The 27,398-nt window shown below is 40.8% G+C and overlaps 1 protein-coding gene across 1 annotated transcript in view; it reads left to right on the top strand.

The window, feature by feature from the left end:
* Nucleotides 1–2,507: 2,507 nt before the first annotated feature.
* Nucleotides 2,508–27,398, top strand: part of LOC142214474 (tumor necrosis factor alpha-induced protein 2-like) — a 29,567-nt gene continuing 4,676 nt past the window's right edge. Inside the window, exons 1-11 of the mRNA XM_075283421.1 lie at nt 2,508–2,568; nt 10,348–10,527; nt 10,606–10,698; nt 14,677–15,247; nt 18,148–18,259; nt 19,042–19,143; nt 20,228–20,328; nt 21,472–21,570; nt 24,692–24,812; nt 26,178–26,300; nt 26,441–26,590. Of these exons, the coding sequence (XP_075139522.1) occupies nt 2,508–2,568; nt 10,348–10,527; nt 10,606–10,698; nt 14,677–15,247; nt 18,148–18,259; nt 19,042–19,143; nt 20,228–20,328; nt 21,472–21,570; nt 24,692–24,812; nt 26,178–26,300; nt 26,441–26,590 (1,713 nt within the window). The remainder of the gene's footprint in view (nt 2,569–10,347; nt 10,528–10,605; nt 10,699–14,676; nt 15,248–18,147; nt 18,260–19,041; nt 19,144–20,227; nt 20,329–21,471; nt 21,571–24,691; nt 24,813–26,177; nt 26,301–26,440; nt 26,591–27,398) is intronic.

Consider the following 27,398-nt stretch of genomic DNA (forward strand, 5'->3'; position numbering starts at 1 on the left):
GCAAAGACTATACTCCGTGTATGTTTTACCTATATATTTTTATTGATCTCTATTAATAAATAATATTTTTGGATGTTGGCTGTCTCTCTCTTTCTTGTAGAAGTGTCGGTATTCCATATTTTTAATAGTGGTGGTGGAGGGTCATCTCTAATTTGAATATTTTCTGACATAAGGCTAGGGCTATATGCAGTGGCGTAACTAGGAATGGCGGGGCCCCGTGGCGAACTTTTGACATGGGCCCCCTCACCCCCAACCGACTCGAAGACCTCGACCGGCCCCCTCCTCCACACTCTATTATGTCCCTTAGTGGCCCCTGCACACAGTATTATGCCCCATAGTGGCCCCTGCACACAGTATTATGTCCCTTAGTGGCCCCTGCACACAGTATTATCCCCCATAGTGGCCCCTGCACACAGTATTATGTCCCTTACTGGCCCCTGCACACAGTATTTTGTCCCTTACTGGACCCTGCACACAGTATTATACCCCATAAACAGTGGACACCCATAAACAATTATTATACTCTGGGGTCTTTTCAGACCCCAGAGTATAATAATCGGAGACCCGGGGGAATAAAAACATAAAAAATTACTGTTTCTTACCTGTCCCTGGCTCACCTTCTGAAATGACGTCAGACGTCACTTGACCCGGGACGCAGGCCGGGTTCATGTGACGTCAGAAAGGACATCAGGAAGGAGGCCTGGCAGGATCGTGGAGAGGTAAGTAACAGTATTTTTTACGTTCCCTTACCTCTCCCGGTCCGCCGATCAATATACTCGGGGGTCTGCAAAGACCTCCGAGTATAATGATAGTATTTGTGGGGCCCGCGGTGTCACTTGCTGATCCCGGCCCTGCCAGGATCTGCAAGTAAATAGGGCCCGTAACAGCCTATTAAAAAAAAAAAAAAAACCTGCAGCGGTAGCGGCTGTCACCGGGCCCCCTAATGGCCCGGCCCCTGTGGCAGCCGCCTCCGCTGCCTCTACGGTAGTTACACCCCTGGCTATATAGTAACATTTGTCACATGACAGGCTGGGTTCATGTGTCTCTGCCACAGAAATGACTAAAAATCGATGGAGACAAATTCCTGGAACCTATGTTTTAGTAGTCCGACACTCCTATTTGGGTCCTCTGGTAGACCTAAACGATGGAGAGCCTGGTTCAGAGGTAAATGTAGACTCAGAGAAAATCCAGCCTTGTTCGACTTTCTGTTGCATGTCCGTGTCATATACGACACCGCTCCCATAAAAAACAATTGTGTTGCATGCGACAGTGAGTTGCGTATCATTACTACTGTTGTCTTTACAAGCTTTGGTGTAATTTTGCTTCGTTTCCAGAATTTTTATTAATGTTTGTGTAGGTGTAAACTGAATTTGTATATTTTAAAACCAAACAAGCAGTTTCAGAAACACACGTTGCAGCGAAATCGCATTGTGTTGCATTAAAGTTGTGTGACTTTTTGGGGGAATACAACTCATCGCCTAGGTTTCAGAGTAACTCTGCAGCTCAGGGACGGCTCCCTATTCCTGGACTGTGGAGTCAGCAGCCAAATCTCTTTGTGACTCCTCTATTTTTCCACAGACCGACTTATCTTGCTACGTTCAGTCAGAAGCAATAACGTTTCACTAATTCATGAAAAAACTAGTGATTGAAAGCCAATGACTGTAAATTTATATAATACTGGATAAATAATTGTATTATTAACAATAACGGATCATTTTATTTTGAAGTCAGAAAAAAAGTTGGATTTTTTTTTCCCCCACCAGGGTCGTCTTTGCTACACAGTAGGAAAACATTGTAGTTGTGTTGCAGTTGTATTGAACCCATGATTATACGTTGTCGTACTGAACTCCATGGAGTCCGAGCCCTGTTGAAATCAGTGCTTTAGATATGGATGACATCACACAGCTCTCCAGTTTTCTATGACACATGCTGGGGGCAGCGCCAGATCTGGACCTCACATTAATATACAGAAAATGCTTTCAAGTGCGTTGTCCATGCCTGGTATTACAGTGCAGCACCCAGAGGGGCACTTTGGCTGTGAAAATAAGCAGACGCTTTATTTTTGTAATTGTGGACAACCATGTGAAGTCCTGTCTTCCTTATATCAATAGTTCCCTTATGTCCTGTGGAAATAAATGTAGTCAGACATTTTTTAATTATCAACCAATAGAAATGTTACTACCACTAATATGATTTGCGTTTCTTGCCTACTGAGTAAAGCTGGGACGGCGGCTGTAATGAATAGAATGTGGTAGCTGTAGTGAATAGAAGATAGCCGTCTGCCACTATGATGATGGTGAACCTATGGCAGAGGGGACACGTGCGCCGTCAACCGGATCGCTCACTAACGGGGAATGCAGAACAGAATTCCCCGTTACTGAGCGATCGCTGCTTACAGCCGTTTGTGCGAATGCATACAGCAGAAAGCTGTCAGTGTAAGCAGCAGGTCCGCCCGACCGCGGCCTACACTGAATGCAGAGCGTGACCTCTGCCCCGACGCCGGCGCGATGACGCAACTCATCAGCGCCTGTAGTGAGAAGGAGGAGGACGCGCGGCGGCTCTTCATGGGTAAGTATAATACTATGGGGGTGGGGCGTACTGAGGAGCATAAAATACTTGGGGGGGAGGGCAGTACTGTACAGTATATAATACTGTGGATGGGGGGTGTACTGAGGAGCCTATAATACTGGGGTAGGCTACTATAGAGCATATAATACTGTAGATGGGGGGTGTACTGAGGAGCCTATAATACTGAGGTAGGCTACTATAGAGCATATAATACTGTGGATGGGGGGTGTACTGAGGAGCCTATAATACTGGGGTAGGCTACTATAGAGCATATAATACTTTTTTTTTTTGGGGGGGGCTACTGTAAAGCATATAATACTGTGGATGAGAGGTGTACTGAGGAGCCTATAATACTGGGGTAGGCTACTATAGAGCATATAATACTGTGGATGGGGGGTGTACTGAGGAGCCTATAATACTGAGGTGGGGTACTATAGAGCATATAATACTTGGGGGGGGGGCTACTGTAAAGCATATAATACTGTGGATGGGAGGTGTACTGAGGAGCCTATAATACTGAGGTAGGCTACTATAGAGCATATAATACTGTGGATGGGGGGGTGTACTGAGGAGCCTATAATACTGAGGTAGGCTACTATAGAGCATATAATACTTGGGGGGGGGGTGTACTGAGGAGCCTATAATACAGAGGTAGGCTACTATAGAGCATATAATACTTGGGGGGGTGTGTGTGTACTGAAGAGCCTATAATACTGAGGTAGGCTACTATAGAGCATATAATACTTGGGGGGGGTGTACTGAGGAGCCTATAATACTGAGGTAGGCTACTATAGAGCATATAATACTTGGGGGGGGGGTGTACTGAGGAGCCTATAATACAGAGGTAGGCTACTATAGAGCATATAATACTTGGGGGGGGGGTGTACTGAGGAGCCTATAATACTGAGGTAGGCTACTATAGAGCATATAATACTTGGGGGGGGGGGGGTGTACTGAGGAGCCTATAATACTGAGGTAGGCTACTATAGAGCATATAATACTTGGAGGGGGTGTACTGAGGAGCCTATAATACAGAGGTAGGCTACTATAGAGCATATAATACTTGGAGGGGGTGTACTGAGGAGCCTATAATACAGAGGTAGGCTACTATAGAGCATATAATACTTGGGGGGGGGGTGTGCTGAGGAGCCTATAATACTGAGGTAGGCTACTGTTAGAGTTAAGTCCTCCATCTTTGTATTTTGGCAGCCATCTTGTAATCTTTCACATATAAACTGTATAAGTATGTGTTTTTTCTTCTTAAGTCAAGGAGGCCCTTTGTTAGACTTTAAGGAATGTGATAATGAACGTTAATGCATAGGTTGCTAATCCTTATCTCTCAAGGACCTCATTTTGAGAAGATGCAGCTGACTTTGTATATCTCTTATCTCCTTTACATGATGTATGGACAAATAACCAACAAAAGTATTAATCTTATGGTATCTGGGCACTCTGTCATATTTTATGGTATATGAAGGTCACTTAGAGTGTATAGACAGAATCTATGTAGCTAATTGTTAATTAAGTTGCAACATGTCATCTTATCTCTTTTGCCATGATATATACATATAGATAGTCTGGGATGTTAGCTCACACATAAGTATTTTGAATCCTTCTTTGTTTCATGGGAAAGTCCATCCCAGTTTGGAAAATTATATTGAGATGCAGATCATATCAGGCCTCAGCCAATAGCCATGTGCCAGGCTTGTCTTATATCTCTATAACCAATCGTGTTGTACCTGATTAGAATAGCCAAGCCAGCTCTTTGTCTGTAATGTATTTAAACTACCTTTTTCTTATAATAAAATCAGAACTCTTTTGATACACTACCATCTTGTGTCTTTAATCAGTTCTCCAGGCTTAAAGAAAATGGCTGCAGTCCATCTAGGCCTGTTAATTAATTATTTAATTTGGAACTCTGCAACATACTCTTATGAGGACACTTTAATGTCCCCAACAGCTACTATAGAGTATATAATACTTGGGGGGGGGGGGGCTACTGTAAAGCATATAATACTGTGGATGGGGGGTGTACTGAGGAGCCTATAATACTGAGGTGGGGTACTATAGAGCATATAATACTTGGGGGGGGGGCTACTGTAGAGCATATAATACTGTGGATGGGGGGTGTACTGAGGAGCATGTAATACTGAGAAGGCTACTATAGAGCATATAATACTGTGTGGGGGCCACTGCAGAGCATATACCATGTGGAGCTCGTTCACATCTGCGTCCGGGGTCTCCGTTCTGCAGGTTTCCATTTCCTGCACAAAACGGGCAGGAGACGGAAACCTGCTGGCATGTTTCAAGCCCATTCATTTGAATGGGCTTGAAAAGTCTCCGGCCGTAAGTGCCGGTGAACATGTTATGCGCTCCGCGGCGAAAACGTTTTTTAAAACCGGACACAGTTCGGTTTAAAAAAAAAAAAAAAAGCGGTTTTGCAGCAGAGCGCATAAAACTCTCATTGGCTCATTCTGCATGCAGAAGACGGAAACCTGAAAACGGAGTTCAGGCGCTGGTGTGAACCGAGCGTAACACTGTGTTTGGGACACTGCAGGGCATATAACATTAACACTGTGTGTGGGACACTGCGGAGCATATAACATTAACACTGTGTGTGGGACACTGCGGAGCATATAATAATGTCTGGGGGACACTGTGGAGCATATAACACTAACACTGTGTGGGGGCCACTGTGGAGCAGATTGTACTGTGTGGGGTCCCTTCACTATTTATATCTCACAGTATCTACTTTATAGCAGAAGTGATATTAGTACAGGCTGTAATAACATTACACGGTCACTATGAAACGGATCCTGTGCGATGTAAATATTAATTGCTCAAAATAGCAGATGTAAAGACCTTTACCTCTCAGTGCAAAGTTGTTTATATTACTGAAAGCTCGGTAAAGCCCCACTTATACAACTGTAATTTGTGGGTCCATAACTGTCCGCAATTGTGCATCTACAGTATATTCAGGTTAATATTTGCTGTGTTGGCACTTTGAGATAGTTTAGTGGGTTTAGGCTTGCAGTTTGGTCACTCAGACTCTGGAAGTTTCACCATCACTGCACTAGAGGGAGCTCTGTATCGCATCAATATTAGCATTTTGGAGAGCATCCATCATGGGAAATATTTAGTGTCCTCAGACCCCAGCAGTCACTGACTGGCTGCCAGCGGAGAGATGTTTATGTCATCTAGAAGCCAAAAATGTCTCTGTTTTCAAACACACAATTTCCTGTTGAACTGCACAAAACATTCCAGCTCCAGTTATATTTCTTTCATTTTCACTTGCTCCAGTATCTGTATGACATGGACGTACAGCCTTCACAATGTAATACAGACCCGGCATCCGCTGTAATAGAGAGGCGGATGCCGGGGAGTGTAGACGCCGACACAGGTGAAGCCAGCAGCGGCAGGAGCGATGCTGCTATTCCGCTCCTCCGCCCCCTTCCCCTCCGGAATAGCAGCATCGCTCCTGCCGCTGCTGGCTTCACCTGTGCCAGCGTCTACACTCCCCGGCATCCGCCTCTATATTACAGCGGATGCCAGGTCTGTATTGGTGGCCCCTTCCTTCCCCCCAAAGTGTAAACTACGCCACTCCAGACTCGCTCCCGTGCACTTAGCCCCTCCTCCCTCTGAGCAGCAGATACATCACTTGACTTATGACCAGATAAGTCAAGGGATGTGTAAAAAAAAAAATGAATTAAGTAAGATAGTGGACAAACAGTAGTTTTGCTGAAGCAATGTATTTAGGAAAAGTCTTACATTCACATTAACAAGCAGTATAGATAGGATCCTTGTGATGGGACAACCCCTTTAAGTAAGAAGCAGATGAAATTAAAGGGGTTGTATGAGACCGTTTGGTAATGGATACTGAAGACGCTCTGACCACGCTCTGAACAGCTGATTTGGCTGCCAGAAGATGTATACAAAGTGTATGGCTGGAAGAAGCTCTGATCCTGTTCATGTTAATGGGAGAACACCTGAAGTTCCTGGCACCACCACTGTAGTGTACTATTCCATACACTATATACAATTTCTGTATATTATTGTGGTGGTGATGGAGATCTACAACTTTGCTCCTATACCTTGTATATGGCTTCCACCAGATGAATCATCTGATTTGTCTGAGTGTTGAAGCCACACTGATTTGATACTGATGACCTATTAACTATGGGACTTGGATAAAACCTTTAACACCTGAAATCTTTGTCGGGAGCTGGCATAGATTTCCATTTCTGGTGTCCAGACAACCCAAAATGTGGCACAATTATTAGGGGGCATTCACACTACCGTTGCTAATGTCCGTTGCTGTCTTCTATCATAGCATGACAGTAACGGACACTAAATGGTCACAGACTGATTCTGCGTCTGTTTCCATTGATACTAATGTAAGTAACATGAAAGAGTCTATCATGCACGCAGGACTTTATTTTCTGTTACAAAGGTAAGCAAAGATAAGGGAAGATAGTTTCATGTAGCCTCATGGTTTTTACATTAGTCTGTGACCGGTCTCTGCAACAGTGTTATGTCCTATGACTGAAGATCGAGAAGGAGATTTACATTAGTAGTATGAACTTCCCCTTAAAGTGAGCTGTAGTAATGCAAACAGCAGCAGAACTACTTTTTATTGCATAGTAATATAGAGCTGGATAGTAGCGCCATTTATAAGGTCTTTTATCCTATGGAGAAACTGTATAGTAGAGATAATTAACTAAAAGACATAACAAATTGGATAATATTCCTGCTCTTCAGTGGGACTTGACAGCACACAGAGCCCTGCCAACAGCAAATGCACCACTAATATAGACTTATAAGACCTTTGGAATGAGAGAGGTCTAACTTGTTGCCCATTTCTATTAAGGCTAGAACTACATGGCGACTTTTGGCTGGTCAACAGCATGATCACAAATACCATGCAGCTAGTTGCAATGAGTGTAGGTTAAGGCAGATGCCTATCAATTCAATAGGGATGGATTTATTTCAACTGTTGGGTCATTGTTGCAGCACTTTGCATGTCACGACACAACTGCATTCACTATCACTATAGGTGCAATGTAATAGAACAAATACATGTCACCGTGCAGTCCTAGCCTAGGTTACCTAGCTGAGTGGACAAATTACCCAAAGGTGATTGATCTAACCGTATCTGACATTAGGATTTCCAGTTTTATTTATATAAAGGTTAATGATTGTACAACGAAAAATTCTACAATTTTCTAATATATTTTGTGATCTCTGTTTGACATTGTTATTTACATACAGAGGCTGAAATCCATTTAAAGACCCAATATTTCTCAAAACTCAAGGTTCTCTGCAATTGTATCCAGTATAGGCTGTCCACTAAGAACATTTTACCTACACATACATTGTAGCATATGCCCAGGAAAGGCAAATTGGATTTTTGCTGCTGAAGGATTTTGTCTGCACAATACAATTGTAAGAAACAGCCAAACTCGTCCGAGTGGGCCCCAACTTAGGTATATCAATACTATCATTATACAGGGACCGTAAAGTGGTGTATATCGGCTATACACAGGGCTCTGCAGAGCATTTAGGTGAATACAGTAACCTTTCATGACTTACAGGAGACGTGTCTGACTGTACTAATTCACATTTCCCTTCTCTTTCCTATCATGGCCGCCATGCTGTACAAAAGCCTTTGGCTCCTCACTTTTCCAGGCACCTGATCCACATTGTCCTCGCCTACATAAATTCTCCATCTCGCTCTTACCCCAATTATAATATATTATATAATCCAGCTCCAGCTTTTCTATAAATCAGTGAGGATCCAAAACCAGGGACCCCCACTGATCAGCTGTTTGAATTAACTGTGCTACCTGCATAATCTCTGTGACCCCTTCTCTGTTTACACTATATCATTCATCTCATAGTGGCCATGTAATGTAATTACAGTCTCGCCCTATACACGTCTATGTGGCAAGGTTGTAAATACATCACATGTTCACTATAAACAGACAGCATGTGATGTAAACAAGTACCTTAACGCCTTCCAACTGCTGATCAGTGGGGTGGGAAGTCCATTGATCTCTTATTGATGGTCTATCCCAAGGATAGAGCATCAATATATATGAGCTGGAAGTCCTCTCTAATAAAGCCCAAGTGCCACCGTAATTAAATTAAATGCCTCCTTATATTATGACCCCGATTCTCCCTAACATAAATACTGCCCCCTAATGACCCCTTATAGAAATGATGCCCCTTTCTATTCATAATGAACTTTTATATAAATGACCACACCCTTATGTTCAAAATGCTCACTAATGACCCCAATTCAGAAGGACAAAATAATTATTCCTCTAATTTTGTTGCTTATTGCAATGATTGTACTAAATAACCAGACTGGCTGTTCTCCTGCCAGGTCCACACACTGTGTGATCACAGTATTAGTCGCTGTAAACTTTCCAGCAGCTAACTCACTGCAATCATTATAGTGGATGAGGTTTAAATAAATCTTATCTGCATGCTGCAGCCAAATTTATCAAGCCCTTTACTCCAAAATATGGGTGTCATAAAGTCGCAAAATAAATTGAATTAAACAATGTAAATAAATAGATACATTCTTCAGACTTTTTGCTTTATTTGAACTAAAATTTGAGGATTTTTTACATTTTTATCCCATTTATTTTATGTTTGAAAAATGGGTGGGAATTAAATAGGTGATCTCATATATAATGTGACTTTTAGAAAGATGCAAAAATTGTTGCAGTCTTAAACCAGTCACAGGTTCTGGTAGAAAGTAAAATATATCAGATTTAAAGATCCACCATACTCAGCAAACATCACATAACATTTGATAAATTTGGACCAATTGGGAATTGTTTAGTAGAATAAGTATGCACGGGTATTTTTGCATAGTTAAGCTAATACTACATCGCAGCATGGTGTCCATGCCAAACCACTGTGCTTTTTGCTGCAATTCACCTGCAGTTGAAATCCGCAGGTAAAACCCACAGCATTAATGACACACTGCATACACACTGCATGCACCCCTATTGCATGATGTCGTGTCAGTGGCGCTATGATTTTTATATAGATCAATTTGAGATAAGCAACAAGAGATAGATAGGATAAGTAATAATACTTAAGAAAGTTGCTTTAATGTTAAATGAATACATTGTTTGTGCTTTCTCCATTTTTCTTTAAACATTCGATTAAGCTAAATATTCCAAAATTGTCAAGAAAGCACTGTATTTCCCGTAAACGGGGTGTCTGAATAATTTTCCACATCCAAACTATGGGAGGGGGAGTAGTGGGTGTAACCTCTGCATCTCTGTCTTTACAGTCATCTGCAGAGAGTTTAGTTTCAAGTTCATTGCTAGAGCTGCAGATCCTCTTGTAAGTATATCACCCTTTTTCCTATATAAAAATAGATTAAAAAAAAATTCAATTATATTACTATTATTTTAACAATCTTATTGCACAACAGTCTATGTATTTATTCATCTATGTATCTGTCTATCAATCATTATACATAGAGTATATCTTTCTATCCATATATCTTTGTGTATCCTTATATGTTATAGTAACAGTACTGGTTATAATGATTTTAGTCTATTAATTTAATATTAAAGTTTTTCTGTCCTTAATGATGTAAAATATACAACTGGATGATATGTATGTACAGTCCATGCCTTGCTGATAAACATGACTAGCACACTAACAAAGCACAGTTTGTGTGCATGGAGACTATGTAATGTGAGTATAGTTAGTGAGCTTTTTTTTCTTTAATATATAAATCTATTGCCATTATAGGAAGAAAGATGAAGAGATTTAAAAAGAAACCTGGTGACAAAGACAAGAAAAATGGAAAAAATGAAGGAAACAATCCAGATAATAAACATGAACATAATGACAATGAAAAGAAAAAAGAAAAATTTAAACTGGCAAATAAAATTCAAAACCTTGCCCAGGCCATACGACCACATTTAAAAGGTAATGTAAGACAATAATTTTATTATATTACTTGTTCTTCCTTTTGTTACATAACTTATTTTCTTCTATTTATATCAGAATTTGAGAAGAAAATAATACCTAAAAAGAAGAAATCAAAAAGTAAGGAGACGCTGTTATTACATCCTGGTATGACTATGCCAGATCAAGCTGGTAAGTCTACTTATCACCTAAAAAGGGACCTGTTATGTTAAGAATGCAGTGCAATTTGCAGACAGCAAGCTATAGAGCATGGGGAGCTGAATAGATTGATGTAGTTATGTTAGAATTGTTCCCATCTATAACATGTATTTTATTAATTTATATCGCTGTTTATTCTGGGTTTAGGAGTCTAGTTTTTCTGGCGTGAGCTAAAATAAATATGTCAGGTTGAAGCATCCGCACCCTGCCCCTTCTTGCTTCACTCACTTTCACAAAAAGGGATCAGTAGAGCAAATGATGCGGCATATATTTAGCACAAAAAGGTCATGTGTCAAAGATACACCACAATTACACCACTTCCTGTGTCTATCTTGTGCATTTGCTTTGTTTCTTAAAAAACTCAATAAAAAACGATTACACCCAAATCATATGTACTGTAAATATATATTACATTACACAGGTTTGTATAAAAGACTTACCATGCTTCTACAAAGAACAGACTCAGTGTTATCTTTGTTTATGCATAGATAGATAACAGACAAGGCTTCATCAGCAAACTACAATTAGCTGAACTGATGGTCCTGACTGCAGAGCTATAGATAACAGTGAGAGCACTCAGCCCCTCCTACACCAAGAGAGCAGTGACTGACATTGTCCCATCTTATCAGACAGATTCGGCTCCATGGAAACGGTGCATAAACCATGGGAGAAACAATTTCATATTGCAGGCAAAATAAGCAGCATTGCTAAAGCAATGTATTTAGGAAAACTCTTCAATTTACATAAGCTGGCAGTATAGATAGGATCCTTGAGATGGGAATACCACAAACTTTTTTTTTATTTACTACTAAAAAACTGTTCAGGAAGAACCAGACACAAACACTAATCTAATATTCAGGGATTTTCTTTAGCTCATTCATTCCACCCTCTATACCATGTGGGGTGTTTCAAACAACGGCTGACAACTTAGCTAGATGAACAGCAATGGTCACAAACAACAGGCTACATTCCATTCATCCACCCTCTATGTTTTAGTATATTGGTGGGGTGGTTAACAGCAAAATATAACCATTGAGCCAGAACCCCACTAATGGTTTCAATAATCAGGTATCCCTATTTTCCTACATTTGATAGGCTATACAGAATCAGAGGGTCACTTGTTAGACTCTAGGTTGAGTCTATTGTTGTTGCGGTGCCAAGGACCAAGATAGGTATTCCACAGCTCATGATAAATTTGTAACCAGCTAGAATTTAGATCAAAGGTGGAAGGGGTTCACCTGGTAACATAGGGAACGCAAAAAGATATCCCAACCCTGACCCTTAACCATTTTTAAAAAGAAAATCCAACAATCAGCTACAGCTCTATACCCTTCTATGCCAATGTGGAGATGTTGAAGGAGTCAACCCTAGTATGAGTAGACCCCTATAATGCCAAAGTTTACTCCAGTATGAGTGAACCCCTGGGGTACCGTATCCTGTTTTGTCCCTTAACGATCCTGAAAAGGACAGTCCAATGATCCACTGGAACCCTGTATGTCCCTTACAGTACATAGAGCATCTCCACTCTTATCCAGCTCGCCACGTGCAGAAGCTGCAATAACTAAACAAGATCAGCTCGGAGCAAGGAAGTGACAGCAGCACATGAGACAACAGAAGCAGGAGGAGAGTCCAGCACACCTTTAATCCAATAAAAATGGACTTTTTATTTTAGGCAATTAAAACCATGTATGTGTAGGAACAATTAAATGCTTCATTTTTTTTGGATCAAAGGTGTTCTGGGTTTTCCTCCTTCTGATCCTGTATATCCCTTAGACCTGTACTGTAGGAGTCCACTGTAGTGTGAGCAGTTGCTCACCCCCAGAAAACAACCCCATACAGTCCCTTAACCATTCTGACAAGGACAGTAGATGATGTGTTAAGAACTTACATACTCCTATTGCAATTGACAAGAAAGTTCACCCAGGTGTGAGAGGACATATAGAGGAGGGGACCCTGCTCTGGCCCTTAATGCCCTGAAGGACAGTTCGACAATCCGCTGAAGTACTATATATTCCTACCCCAACACATTTCTTCTCAAAATGCGATTAATCATTGAATATGGTGTCACAACACCCATTACGTGCCCTGTCATTGGCAGTCAGCCAACATAGCCTTTGTTTGCAGCGGTGTTGTGTCTGCTACTATAATATGTTAATCATTTACATATATCATTATTACATTTACACATAGAGCGTTTCATTCATTTCCAACAACTCCTTCTTGGTGAATTTTTTTTCATATCAATGAGTGTACATAACACAGTGCAACACTACTGCAGGGAACTTGTTTGAGAAGTTTGCAGTTTTCTACTTGGAAAAATAACCAAAAAATTACAAAAAGGTGATTAAAATAGAAAAAAACAATACCACAGGCAAGGAAGCAAAAGTATTAAAGTTGAAAATACATTCATAAAAATAGAGTGTCCATCTTTTCACAGAGGAATATTTGCAAGTGTACAGTCCTGGTGCGAAAACAAAGACTTGGCTGTAGAAATCCACCTTTCAAACAACAGGGAGAAATCTTCTGATGATCCTCCTAGAGCTTGGTTGCAATACACACTGGTGCTAGAAGCACTTGCAACCTTCACTTTACAAAGTATAACTGCTCTCAGATCCTAGAAAACAGAACCATGGTTGCAAAAGACCTCCAGTAGTGTAATACTGTAGAGCCAGATAGCCATATAAAAAAGCATTTATTATATTCACAAAATCGAAAATGTAATTATTGCTTGTCTAGAAAATTGTCTTATAGAATTGAATAGGGTCAGCTCCAGATTACGCTATGTTTACACTAGCATTTGGTTCTCCATCCTTCAGGTCTGCATAGGGACCTGAACAACAGTGAGCCTGTCTGTGTAAAAATCGGTTACTTGCGGGCATCTGCTGACCCTGTAGACTATATTTGGGTCCACGGGTGGCCATTGGGTTTCTGTCAGTTACATACTGAAACTGGTGGAGACAAAAGTCCTCCTTGCAGGACTTCTCTCTCTGCAACGCAGATGTGAACCTAGCCTTACGATGCCTATGGCCCATAGTCCATCTTCATGAAACAGGAAGTCACAAATTATTTTAAAGGGGTTACCAGTTTCTAAGTTTAATAGCTGTACATCACCATTACTGAGACAGCACCACCAATCTTAACAACGAGATAACTCCTTTAATTTTGTGAGCATAATAAGTATGTTTTTTTTACTGATCAGTGGCTCTATAGTATTACAGTATTGAAGGCCTTTTTTTTCTTCTATGGTTCACTTCGCCTTATAGGATCTGGGACAGCGGTTATACTTTCAAAAGTGGAAACTGCATTTTTAGCACTAGTGTGTATTGTATCCAAGTTCCATAGGGATCATTGGAAGACTTCTCCCTGTTGCTTGAAGGGTGGAATTCATAACTAAGACTACTTTTGCACCTAGACGATATAATTGTTTTGGTAAAGGTTGGACCACCTTATACATGTGCAGCATTGATAGATTTTTTTTAACTTTTATAACTACCAACCAGCTTTCCTACACTCCCACCAGTAAAGGTGGGCACTATTGCTGACAATATGGAGGCTGGATCTTCATCAGTATTAGTCAGCTGCTACTCCTGTGCCAAGTCCCTTATTTTCTTCCCTTCAGCCTTCTCTAACAATGAATAGACCAGAAATGAAAATATACCAGACTTTGTGTATCTCTATGGTAGCCCTGTTATGACTCTGTTTAAAATACAGCTATAATACAGCAATGTGCATAAGCCCAGGTTCTGGACTAGCAGAGATGAGGCAACATAAATGAGAAAGTGGTTAGCAACTTTTCAAACGAATGACACTAAATTTCAATTCCAGACATAGCCTAAGGCCAAAATTGACGCTATTTCTTGGAGTAATCATCCTACATCTCTGATTACACATAATTAAATATCTGCTGAATATGAAGGTATGAAATCCCAATAATGATATTTTTTCTCCCAGTCATTGATGAATATGATGAGCAGATTGAGGAGCAGAAAAGTCTTTTGGAAGAAACCAAAGCACTGAAGCAAAAGATCTGTAGTGATGGTTCCATAGGCAATGAGAAAAGAAATGAACTTTACATGTGGTCGGAGAAAAGAATTTTCAGAGCGATCAAAGATTCCATTTCTAATATAAATGGAGATGAACTTAAAGGGGCTGTGCAAGCTATAGTGGAGCAAATACATGAAGATCAAGAACAAGCACTTGGGTCATGGAAAACCAAATGGAAAGAGTGTGTTGCCTTATCTGTTACTAAACGAATTAACAGATTGCCAAAATTTTCAAGGGATGCTCCAGACTCCTGTTTGTCCCAAGTATTAGTAACACTCGGAAAGACTATAAAGAGCGATCTAATATATGTGATAGAAAATCTGAAACCTCACTACCCAGAAGAGTTTGATGTATGCAATACATATGCTAAACAGTATCACCAGTGGCTTCAGAATGAAATACATCTCATTACAGAGTATGAGCTTTATATCAATGATATCCATTGTCTGCTGACCTGGATAAACACACTTTATCCCAAGTGAGTTCCCAATATTTGTTATAATATGTTAGGAAGAAAAGTAAGACATCTAAGATTATGTACATTTTTTGGAAAAGAATTGATGGAAAATATAAAGTACAAATTGACCTAATTACAAGATACCCCAGTTCTAAAGCGGCCATACAAGTTTTTGATGGGATCAATTGACTATTCAATGTATTTGGAGGTCTCTCAATTCTTCTCCAATGGCAAATATCAATCCCTTCTTACTCTAGGAACAGTCACTGACAGATGAGTCTGGTTGATGGCCAACTTTAGACCCTTCTTCAATTGATGGAGCCAGGGCTTAGTGGTGTAGATTTAGCAGAGACCCTGAGGTGCCTAGTGCCTTGAGAGTACTTAAAGACAACTCTTTTGTATTAAGGCTCAGGATACACCTCTGCAGTTAAAGGGTATGTCTCATGAAGACAACACTTGTCGATGGATGACACAAGAAGAGCAAGCCCCCCCTACATTAGAAGTGGAAAAACTTTCCATTTTACCCCCATTAATCATATTAAAGTGCCTGTCTCATTAAAACAATCACACATGCCCTACACAGAAGCATTGCTCAGCTTGTGAAAATATTATGTCGTATTAAATACATATAAACACATATCTCAACCATCCCAGATTCCGGGTCCTGTCGTGGTCAGCATGCCACAGTATCAACTCATCTGCGTCTTCTTCGGACACAGATGAGTTGAATACGATGGTAAATCAGGAGCTAACCACAGACAGCTCCTGCTTCACCATTGTATTTGAAACACATCCTTGTGTGCTCTGGTCCAGGGAGGTATAGGTGTGATGTGATGACGTCACTCACATCGAATCTGCAGCTCTCTGAACACTCCAAGAGAGCAGACTTCTACAGAGCAGTAAGGGAGCGAGGAGAGGTGAGTATCAATGTTTTATTACGTTAAACTGTGGGGGCAAATGAAGGGGGGAATTAAACTGGGCAAGATGAAGGGGGGCATTAAACTGGGCAAGATGAAGGGGGGGCAATAAACTGGTGGCAGATGAAGAGAGACATTAAACTGGGGCAGATGAAGGGGGAACATTAAACTGGAAGCAGATAAAGGGGGACATTAAGCTGGGGGCAAACTAGGCAGATGGAGGGGGCATTAAACTAAGGACAAATGAAGGGGGGACATTAAACGGGGGCATATGAGAGGGAAAGTAAACTGGGGCAGATAGAGGTAGTGCATTACACTGGGGCAGATAAAGGAGACATTAAATTGGAGGCAGATCAAGAGGGCATTAAACTGGGGATAGATGGAGGGGCATTAAATTGGGGACATTAAACTCGGGAGATGAAGAGGAACATTAAACTTGGGGGCAGATGGAGGGCATTAAATTGGGGGCAGATGAAGGGGGCATTAAACTGGGAACAGATGGGGATAGATGGAGGGTGACATTAAACCGGGGAGCAGCTGGGAGCAAGTTGGAAGGGGGAACATTAAACTGGAATCAGATAACGGGGGACATTAAGATGGGGGCATTAAATTGGGGGCAGATGAAGGGGGCCTTAAACTGGGGATAGATGGAGGGGGGCATTAAATTGGGGATATTAAACTCAGGGGAGATGAAGAGGAACATTAAACTGGGGGAAGATGAAGGGTGACATTAAACCAGGGAGAGCAGCTGGAGGGGGACATTAAACAGTGGGGGTGGCTGGATGGGGACATTAAAGGGGTATTCCCAACTCGCCCTCTCACCAACTAGCAGGCTGTGTGCTCTGTTCACTTCCTGGTTTTCTCGGTACATTGATGGGCAGGTTTCACTTGCTGTCTCAAAGGCAAAGCCAGCTCTGCTAGCTCTCTTCATAGCAGTACATGTTTACAGTCAGTAATGATAAATGATTGTAAATAAATTAGGACAGTATCACTGGACAATATGCACAATATGAACTTGATGTAGCAGAGCTGGATTTGATAGGTGATGAGAATCCCAAATTTACGTGCTACAGGACCAAGAGTCAGCTTGCAATAAACTCTGTTTTAGGTCTGTGTTTACATATAGAGGTAACAGACTCCCTGTCTCAGCTCTTATTGGCAAAATTCAATCAGCCGACCTGATAACTGGAAGAGGGGGATAAACGGCTCAGAAATACAAGCTGTTCCTAGCACTCAGCTCCCCCTATCTCCTGAGAGCAGGGAACTACATCACTTGTCCTGGGCGGAGTGATAAGATCATCCCCAGGTCCGTGATTATGGAAACTAAGAGTAAACAATGAAGTGAATAATCTCAGATAGTAGCCAAACAAAGCAGCTTTGATGAAGCAATATATTTAGGAAGTCTTAAATCCACATAAGCTAGAAGTATAGATAGGATTCTTGAGATTGGACAACCCCTTTAAACTGGGGGCAAGTTGGAAAAGGACATTGAACTGTGGGAGTAGCTGGAGAGGAACATGTCTACCTCTAGTTGCGCCCAGTTTAATGTCGCCCTCCAGTTACCCCCACAGTTTAATGTCCCTCCCAGCTACCACCACGGTTTAATGTCCTACAATAGTTGCCTCCAGTTTAATTTCCCCCTCTAGTCTCCTCCAGTTTAAAGTCCCCCTCCAGCTGCCCCAGTTTAATATCCTCCTCTAGTTTTTCCAGTTTAAACTGGGGCACCAGGAGAGGGACTTCATACTGTGGGCTAATTGGAGGGGAACATTCTAATGTGAGTGCATGTAGCGTTAGGGTGGCTCTTGGAGCATTATACTGTGTAGGGGCACATGGAAAAATGGATGCGAAAGCATGGAGACAATGTAGAAGTGGGCAGAGCACACCGCACATACCGTGCCTCTTTCTATCCTTTGAAAGTTGGGAGGTTTGTAAACATCACTATATGAATAGTCAGCAAAGGATTATTGTGTAACAGAATTTTGTGATTTCCCTTCTGTCCAACAGTATCCTAAGAGACCAAGCTTTGATTGATAACATAAATGTGGCCCAACTGGGGGATCTCCTGCCTTCAGAAAAGATGTGCCATCTTGAAAACATGTATATACTTTATCAAAAGGTTTGTGTATTTTGTTTCATAATCATTAAGACGTGTATATCCTTAAAAGGGTTTTTCCCATTTGATGATGAACTTATTGTTAAATATGCACTTCTTTTTCAACATTATTTGAATAATGTAAAAGTGCAGGTGATTGTAAGAAGCTTTGTAAAATATTTTATCTGACAAAAAAGTCTCTTTCTGCTTTTGTCAGGCTGTTTCCCAGTTCCTCCTCTCTTCTGCTAAACTGCCTTTCACTCTGAAAATCACTGCTTCATTCATCTGGAGGTCACATGACTCATGTGTATAAAAGTTTAAAGAGGTGAGGAGTGAGCAGGACATGCAGGAGATAATGGAAGAAGCCCAAGCTTAAACTAATGCTGAGCCTGAATAAAAGTCTTTCTATCACAACCAATGCACTTTACAATCTAGATCAGTACTCCATATATGTCCAGCATGATCTTGGGTCTGTTTTTGAGTGAGTGAGACAAAGTTATGAGCAGATTCTCCTGTACTTACTGTGTATAGTGAATGGCAGCTAGTCTTCACCCACTAATCTAGGGAGGAATGCAAACCACATATAGAGTATGCAGAGGGGAAATCTACTGAATAATGCAAAATATAAGGCATATACTGACCCAAAATAGTGTTATTTTTCGGGTACATACACATAGCAACCTATCCTGAAAAATCAATGAAATCACAGATACACTTTAAGGCACAATTCCAAGAATTATGAATTTCCCAATGTTGTTGCACAAGATTTATTTACTAATTTATTTATTTTTTTAAATTAAATAAAGGGTCTACTAGAAGATTGGATGACCAATGCATTAGCAGAAGCAGAGAAATGCTGGCATAAGGGATCAGTTAACAGTTCTGAATTATCTGCAGACATTCTTCAGGTAAAAATCAAAGATGGATTTTTTGACAGTGATGCCGTGACAGAATGACAATGCTGCATCGGAATCTTTACACAGCGGAAAACGTTTCTGCGACCTTTTCTTCCGTGTGAACATACCCTAAGAGTGGCAACCCAAGTATCACACTGCAGCTAGTGTCTCCAAAAACTACCTTCAAACATTGTACCTACAAAAGAAAAAATATTATATTCTTTATCAAATAATGTATCAATTGAACACCAGTCTATATAGCTGTACAGGAGTCACTAACGAGTACAGGATCAACATATGTCCATTTACACATCCCCACCTAAGACTTCTCAAGTACCAGAATTAACCTTCCACTTCATTGTCTAGTGAATATCCTGTGGCATATGGCAGACTTTCTTTCTTTCTTCTGTGTGACATGTTTACACATCATTTGATGTTGTTATTTCCCTGTTCTAATTATTGCCTATAATAGGTTATGTTTTAATACTACCCCACATATTGGAAGCGCTCTCATTCAATTCAGCTGGGTTTCCTAGAGAAAAACGTCTCAAACTTTTTCTATTTAGACCTCAGTAATAATTCTATGGTGATACCAGGACCTTACCAGCACACAGTACAACACTGGCATATGCCACTATCCAATACCTTTAATACCCCAGGAACACCAAACTATTCCCACCAAGTACACATATACCTCCTAGCACCACCAAATACCATAGTGCAGCACAGTAATTCTTCCCAAAAGCACCAGGTACTATGCTGTAGCTCCAAATACCTCCCAGAAAGCACCAAATACTACAGGGCAGGACAACACCACCATAATACCACACTGCAACATCATATACAGCAGCATTATCCTCCTTCTTATACCTCTCTTACTACCTGCAGCATTGTACTTCTTATACCTCCCTTAGTGGCTGCAGCATTGTCCTCCTAATAATTCATTTAGGCTGCATCATTGTCCTTCCTCTTACACCTCTCTTACTGGCTTCAGGATTGTTTTCTTCCCAATTTTCAGCACTCTATTACCCCACTTTCCACCCCTCCATATTGGCAGCAGCATTGCATATAATGGTGATTAATTGTTCTTTAACAGATCTATACTAGCGGAATCAAGTCAGCAGTGGAAATATCAGAAGATTTCATCAATAAAATCACACCTGTTCTGGTAAATGAATTCCTGGAATTCCTCAAAAGGTAAAACATAATCCTGTTCCTATTCAGAGATGGCAAGTGCATTATGGGCAATCTCAGAACTCTTTTCTTTCTTTTAAAGCATCTTATACAGACTTCTATAAGATGATTTATGAAATTAGAAACAATGTCTGCTTTTCACAAAGGGGGCGGTGCGGCGGATTTTGGCACCGAGAGTGACGCGGGGAGCGGCCCTCCCCCTTCAGAGTCGGCTCAAATGAATGGGCCGACTCTGGAGGTTGATGCCGCCAGGTGGAATGCGCCTAAAGAAAGGGCAGTTCGCTTCTTCTCCATAGACCACCATTGTATGGAGGCGAATTTTGAGGTGAAATCCGCTGTCAAAATCCGCCTCCTTGCTCCCGTTTGAACTAGCCTTAATAGCGCCATACTTCTCCATTGACTGTGTCTGGCATTGCTGCCGTCACATGATTTGGGCTGAGCTGCAACAGCAGACCCACCCATGGACAAAAAAAGGCACTGTTTCTGAGAAGAACAAAAATAGACATTATTTTTTAATTTTATAAACTACTTTAAGGCTGAGGTCCCTCATTGCAGAAACACAGCTTATTTTGTTGCAGTTTTTTGAGCCAAAGCCAAGAATGGTTACAAAAGGAATGGAAAATATATAGGAAGTTCTTATACTTCTACCTTCTGATCAATCCACTACCGGCTTTGGCTCAAAAAAATGCAGCAAAATCTGCAACAAAAAAAGCTGCATTTCCACATCGTGGGGCCTCAGCCTAAATGACATTCCGCACTTTAGTGATCTCACTCATTGCAATTGTCAATAGTCCATACTTTAGGGTAATGTTCTGTTAGAATTCAATAAGATTACCAAATGCATGTTAGCATAATGTAGCGGACACATAGAAGGGAGTTTGTAAGTAGGATCAGCTTATATAGAGAGACACATGGATCTGCTTTAGAGCTGTTAAAACAAAATGGCAGAAGATTTTTAAAAAAAATTACCATCAGATATCAGACAGATGGAAAACTCTTTACACATGCATAATGAAGGCTTTGTTTTCTGTGAATGACTGTGAATATTTATCTCTCATATAATGTGGAAGTAGACTGTTATATCTTTTTATTATTGCAGTGCTGCTTTCATCATTCTTGTCATCACAATGTAGCATTGTGTTTCAGGTACAAAAGATCAATTGAAAATTATTATAAAAAGAACAAAGCAATTCCTCAATTCAAGGAGATAATCATTGCCAACATGAACTACTGCAGTCATTTCAGGTAAGGATATTTATAAAACACATATTGATGTATGGCCGCCACTATGTGTTGTCTGCTTGTCAGATTGTGAGTCATTCCACATCTAACTGATTTAGGAAGGATGTGTTTGCTGTTGAGCACATAAAGTATCCATGTCTATAGGTATGGGAGGTATAAAGGTTGCAATCACGACAAGCCCTGGGGCATGTGCCCGAACTATGGTAAGATGGCATGCATAGCCTATAAATTATATCCACTTAGCACACATGCCTTCATGGACTCAGATTTGTTTTTGTTTTTTTTTTAGCTCAGGCTGCAAAGTATAGCACCTGTCCTGAGTTTTGCCTTGGGCTCACATCCCCATACATGGACCCATGGTAATACGCAGACGTGTATATTGGGCACATGGCAGGTGGGCGGGGGTCTGGTAAAGATTAACCCCTTCCCGACATCCACCGTAATAGTACGGCGCTGCTGGGAAGGACTTCCCGCAAACCGCCGTAGTACTATCGCGGCTGCATCGTGCGCACACAGAACCTGTGTGCGCACCATGCCCTGCGAGTGTCAGCCGTAACATACAGCTGACAATGACCTGTAACACCCACGGTTGGAACAGGGCCCAATCGCAGGTGTTAACCCCTGAGATGCCGGCGGTCAAACATGAACGCTGGCATCTCAGGGGTTTCGGTATATTATGGTGCCGCAACGGTTTCAGGGGGTGCCGGTGTTGGTAATGGGTGTTGGTAATGGGCAGCCCAGGTTCTGATGAGTGACCCCGGGTCTGCCCCATGCCGTCCCCTCCACGTACCTGGTTGATCCTGCCAAAAAGGAAGCTGTCAGCCCCATGCGTCTACACTGCAATACACGTGTAACACGTGTATTGCAGCGTATATCCAGTGAAGCAGTGATCAGCAGATCACTGCTTCAATCCCTCATGGGGACAGAAAAAAAAAGTTATAAAAAAGTAAAAATAAAAAAGTTTAAATAAGTTTAAAATAAATTAGAAATAAATAAAGCCCCAAAAATCCCTTTTTCCCCATGTAAAATGTTTTATTATGTAAAATAAAGAAAAATAGAAAAAAAAACATTACATATTTGGTATCACCGCGTCCGTAATAACCTGAGCAATAAAATTAAAACATTATTTAACCCGAACGGCAAACATCATTAAAAAAAAAACGTAGAAAACCGCACAAAATAATGATTATTCACCACCTTTCCCTTACAAAATGTTCAATAAAAAGTAATCAAATGGTCAGATGAAAACCAAAATGGTACCAAAAAAAGCAGAGGTCATCCCGCAAAAAATGATCCCTCAACCAGCTCTGTCTACCGAAAATTAAAAATGTTATGCCATTCAGAAGATGGCGATGCAAAAATAATAGATTTTTTTCCCTAAATTGAATTTTATTCTGCACAAATAGCAAAGCATTAAAAAATAATATAAATGAGTTATCACTGTAACCGTACCGACCCGCAGAATAAAGGTAACACGTGTCTTATGCTGTACGCTGCACGGGAAAAAAAATGCTAAAAAGCAATGCCAGAATTGAAGTTTCCTTTTACATCCCACCCAGAAAGAGTTAATAAAATGTAGTCAATAAGCTACAGGCACCCCAAAATAGTGGCATTGAAAAGTACATCTAATACCGCAAACACCAAGCCCTCATATGGCCACATTGCCAGAAAATAAAAATCTAGCTTGTACAATGTGAAGACGAAAACCCCAAAAGTCGCCAAATAATTAGGAGATAAGTGGCTGCGACTAGAAGGAAAGTATAGCGGTGCGAGCGTTTTCAGGGGACACCCCATATTTAGAGCTTATGAGAGAGAATCCGTGTCATAGGAGCTGGTGGGAAAATAGAATGGGATTTGGTGTTCCCAATTTACTCCACACAGCTTACATATTCACTTCAGGGTTACTAATGCTCACTACATCACTTGATAAATTCTTTGAGGGGTGCGGTTTTCAAAATGGGGTCACTTTCTAGAGGTTTCCACTGTTTTGACACCTCAAGGGCTTTGTAAATGCGAAATGGTTCCTGAAACTGATCACAGCCAGATCTGCCCTCCAAAAACTCCTTGGCGCGCCTTCCCTTCTGCGTCTCGCTGTGCGTCCATATATTAGTTTACACCCACAAGTGGGGTACTATGGTAGTCCAGAGAACTTGCATAACAAATTGTGGGATGCGTTTTCTCCTTTAACCCCTTGTGAATGTGCAAATTCTAGGGCTAAATGAAAATATTAGTAAAAATAAAATCAAATGTGTAAATTTTGTCTTAATTCCTGTTAAGCACTTATAGGTATAAAATACTAGGTATATGTTATTTTGGCTTATTTAAGGGGTGCAGTTTTGAAAATGGGGTGATTTTTTTGGGGGGGGTTTAATACAAGGGTCTTTCAAAACCTCTTCATAACTGGATTAGTCCCTTAAAAAATGGGTTTGGGAAATTTCTTGAAAATTTTTGAATATTGTTGTTTCACTTGTAAACCTTATAATGTCCGTAAAAAATAAAAGGGTGACTAAAGTTTGATGCCGACATAAAGCAGAGATCTGGGACATGAGATTTATGATATAATTTTGGCGGCCTGACTATCTGTATGCAATGTACATCATTTCAAACTTTATAAAATGCGTATTTTTCTAAATTTCCACCAAATTTCCTATTTGTTCATAATTAAACACAAAACATATCAACCAAAATTTACTACTAACATGAAGTATAATGTGTTACGAAAAAACAGTCTCAAAATCACTTTGGTAAGTTAAAGCATTCCAAAGTTATTGCCACATAAAGTGACACATGTCAGTTTTTAAAAATCGAGCTTGGTCAGGAAGTCAAAAAGTGCCATCGGCGGGAAGAGGATAATTACAATATTGGAAGTATTACAGTAGTGGTCCTCTAGAGCCATGAGTTGCACTATATCTGCTCTACCTAGACAGAGCTGTGACTGGAGTAACTTGCCTAAGAAGAGAAACCAAACTGCAGTAGCCTACATTTAAAAACTCCATCAATCTGCCAACGTTATCTATGGATCCTGTGGGATCCCTAAGAAAAATTGTGTTGGTCAAGCTTGGACAGTGTTGGGGCATCTGTACAAGGGTCAGCTCAAATATATCTTCCTCCCTATTCATTGCAGAGACTTTATTGAACATGCTAATGCTGGTGAAGATGCAAAACAGAAAATCTATTCAATCCTTAATGAGATAGAAAATCAAGGGTTTGGGATCCTCCTGCAGGATTTATTTGAAGGGATAAAAGTAAGTACAACTGGAGAAATGTTTCTTCAGATCTGTGCGCAATTGTTCCCTCGTTGAATGTTGAGATGTCTGTGGAAATACTATTGCAAAGTCATATACAAGCCAAGGGTCAGAGCAGGAAGCACCAGTTCTGTATTCCAAGGCAAGCCAAGTTGGTAGGAATCAGGGAAGATCAGGATGAGCAAACAAATAGTGCTGATATACTGGAAAGACATCAGTAAGGCCTGGTTCACATCTGCATTCGGTATTCATTTCATGAAGTCCACTTGGGGACCCCCAAATGGAATACCGAACGCATTCAAAAAGGCGTTGAGCAATGAAAGCACACGGACCCCATAGACTGTAATGGGTCCATGTGTTTTCCGTGTGGTGTCCGCACAAATCAAAAGAGAAAAGTACTAGGATGTGTTATTTAAGTGTTTCCTTTATTTTTTGAGCAGAGTACTTTATTATCTCTAAAGTCAGAGAGATCACTGATAAATTGGTGTTGTTTATGGTCCTTCAATAATATTGTAAACGTTCCACCGTCAATTGCAGGGATCGCTCCTGATTTGCAAAATCCGGTTCTGAGGCAAATTTTTTAGCTATTTTGATATGATCCTTAAATTTGTTGGAAATATGTTCCAAATTAGTCCTTTCCTCCTCAAGAAGTAGATTCATTAAACATAGAGAACGATTTGTAGCCTCACGTTCCCCTTTACACATCAAGTTGGAATTATGACAATGGGAGGAAGGAACTAACGGAATACGTAATCCTCTAGAAACAATTCCTTGCTTGGTAAAACTTTTCAGACTGTGTACTTTCCACCAAATACTAATGTGTTCCTTGTAAACCTACGGCAACTCCGTAAAAGCTCCCTTAAAGATGGGCGTATAACACAGGTTTTATCAGAAAAAATATCAGTTAATTCAGTTAGCCACTGATTTGTGTGTAGACCAATCTTGAGAAAACCAACCAACAACGAATTGGTAGAAACATCAATTAGAATACCATAACCATTAATGTTTTAGTTACATCAATATTTGGATTTTTGTCGGTTTATTCTAATTGATGTGTTTATCACTTCATTGCTGACTCAGTTTTGTCGATTTTTGTATATTCTTTTTGTGATGGCTGGTTTTCTCAAGACTGGTCTATAGGGTCCTATGAACCAGTTGAGAATACGCACCAGTGTATCTTACCCACTATTTCTTCTGCATATCCATCTGTTCATCCAGTTCTTCAGATTGATCTCCATGCAGCCCTCATCATTGTGACACCAAAATCGTTTATAGGAGAGATGGTTTATGTCAACAGACTGAATGCTAATACTAATTTTCATGTATAATCATCCATGCATACCAAATTCACCTTTCTTTACTTAGTCTCATTTCAGAGGGATTAGTCGGACAAAGGGACTAAACAATCAAGAAATCATGTCACACATTATTACTACCGCAAATACATATATTTCCTCTGTAACTACATTGACTGATCGATGTCGTCAGGTGAGAAACATTAAATGTCAGATATTTTAATGTATACAACTGACAAAAGTTACTATTTTTTTACAGTGTCCACATAGTTGTAGTTATTTATTCTGCTTTGCTTTCTGTCAAATCACTACTAAAGATCTGTTCTCTCTAAGGTTATGGCTGGTAAGATCCATACAAATCTAGTCAAGGAATATCTAACAGAAATGAAGGAGATTAGACAATGCAATACACAACAGCAAAGGGATCTGGCTGCTCAGATGGAAAATATTGCAGATCTTTTCAATCAGTTCTGTACTGATCATGTAAGTACAAATATGGGCAGACACTATGGTAATGGATAACCAGGTAAGAGATAAGATAAGATAATCCTTTAATAGTCCCACCTTGGGGAAATTTCAGCGTGTTACAGCAGCATAGTAATACAGATACAGGATAATACAGAGTAATATGTTACAGACGTAGACACAGATAAGCTGAGAAGAGAAGATATACTAGGAGTCCATGGCAGCTAAGGAAAAACAGAAGAGAAAGAGGAAGACCTCATGGTCATCCTCATAATCATTAGTTCTCTGTGCGGAGAGCTCTTCGTTTGGTCTGATGTAGATTATACAGCCTGGTCGCGGTTGGAAGGAAGGACCTGCGATAGCGCTCCTTCTCACACTTGGGGTGAAGCAGACGGTCGCTTACAGTGCTGCCAAGTCCCATCAGGGTCCCATACATGGGGTGGGATTTGTTCCCCCGCATGGAGGTCACCACAGACAGTATCCTTCTGTCACCCACCACCTGTACTGGGTCCAAGGGGCTCCCCAGGACAGAGCTGGCCCTCCTGATCAGCCTGTCAAGTCTATTTCTGTCCCTGGTTGATATACTGCTTCCCCAGCAGGCCACACCGAAAAAGATGGCTGAGGCAACCACAGAGTTGAAGAAGGCCCTAAGAAGTGTCCCCTGGACTCCGAAGGCCCTCAGCCTCCTGAGCAGGTAGAGTCTGCTGTGGCCCTTTCTGTGCAGCGCCTCCAGGTGATCAGCCCAGTCTAGTTTATTATTGAGGAGCACGCCCAGGTACTTATAGGTCCTGACTATCTCAATACATGTTCCTTGGATCTCCACCGG

This window comes from Leptodactylus fuscus, chromosome 7 (assembly GCF_031893055.1).
Source record: "Leptodactylus fuscus isolate aLepFus1 chromosome 7, aLepFus1.hap2, whole genome shotgun sequence".
Classification (NCBI taxonomy): Eukaryota; Metazoa; Chordata; class Amphibia; order Anura; family Leptodactylidae; genus Leptodactylus; species Leptodactylus fuscus.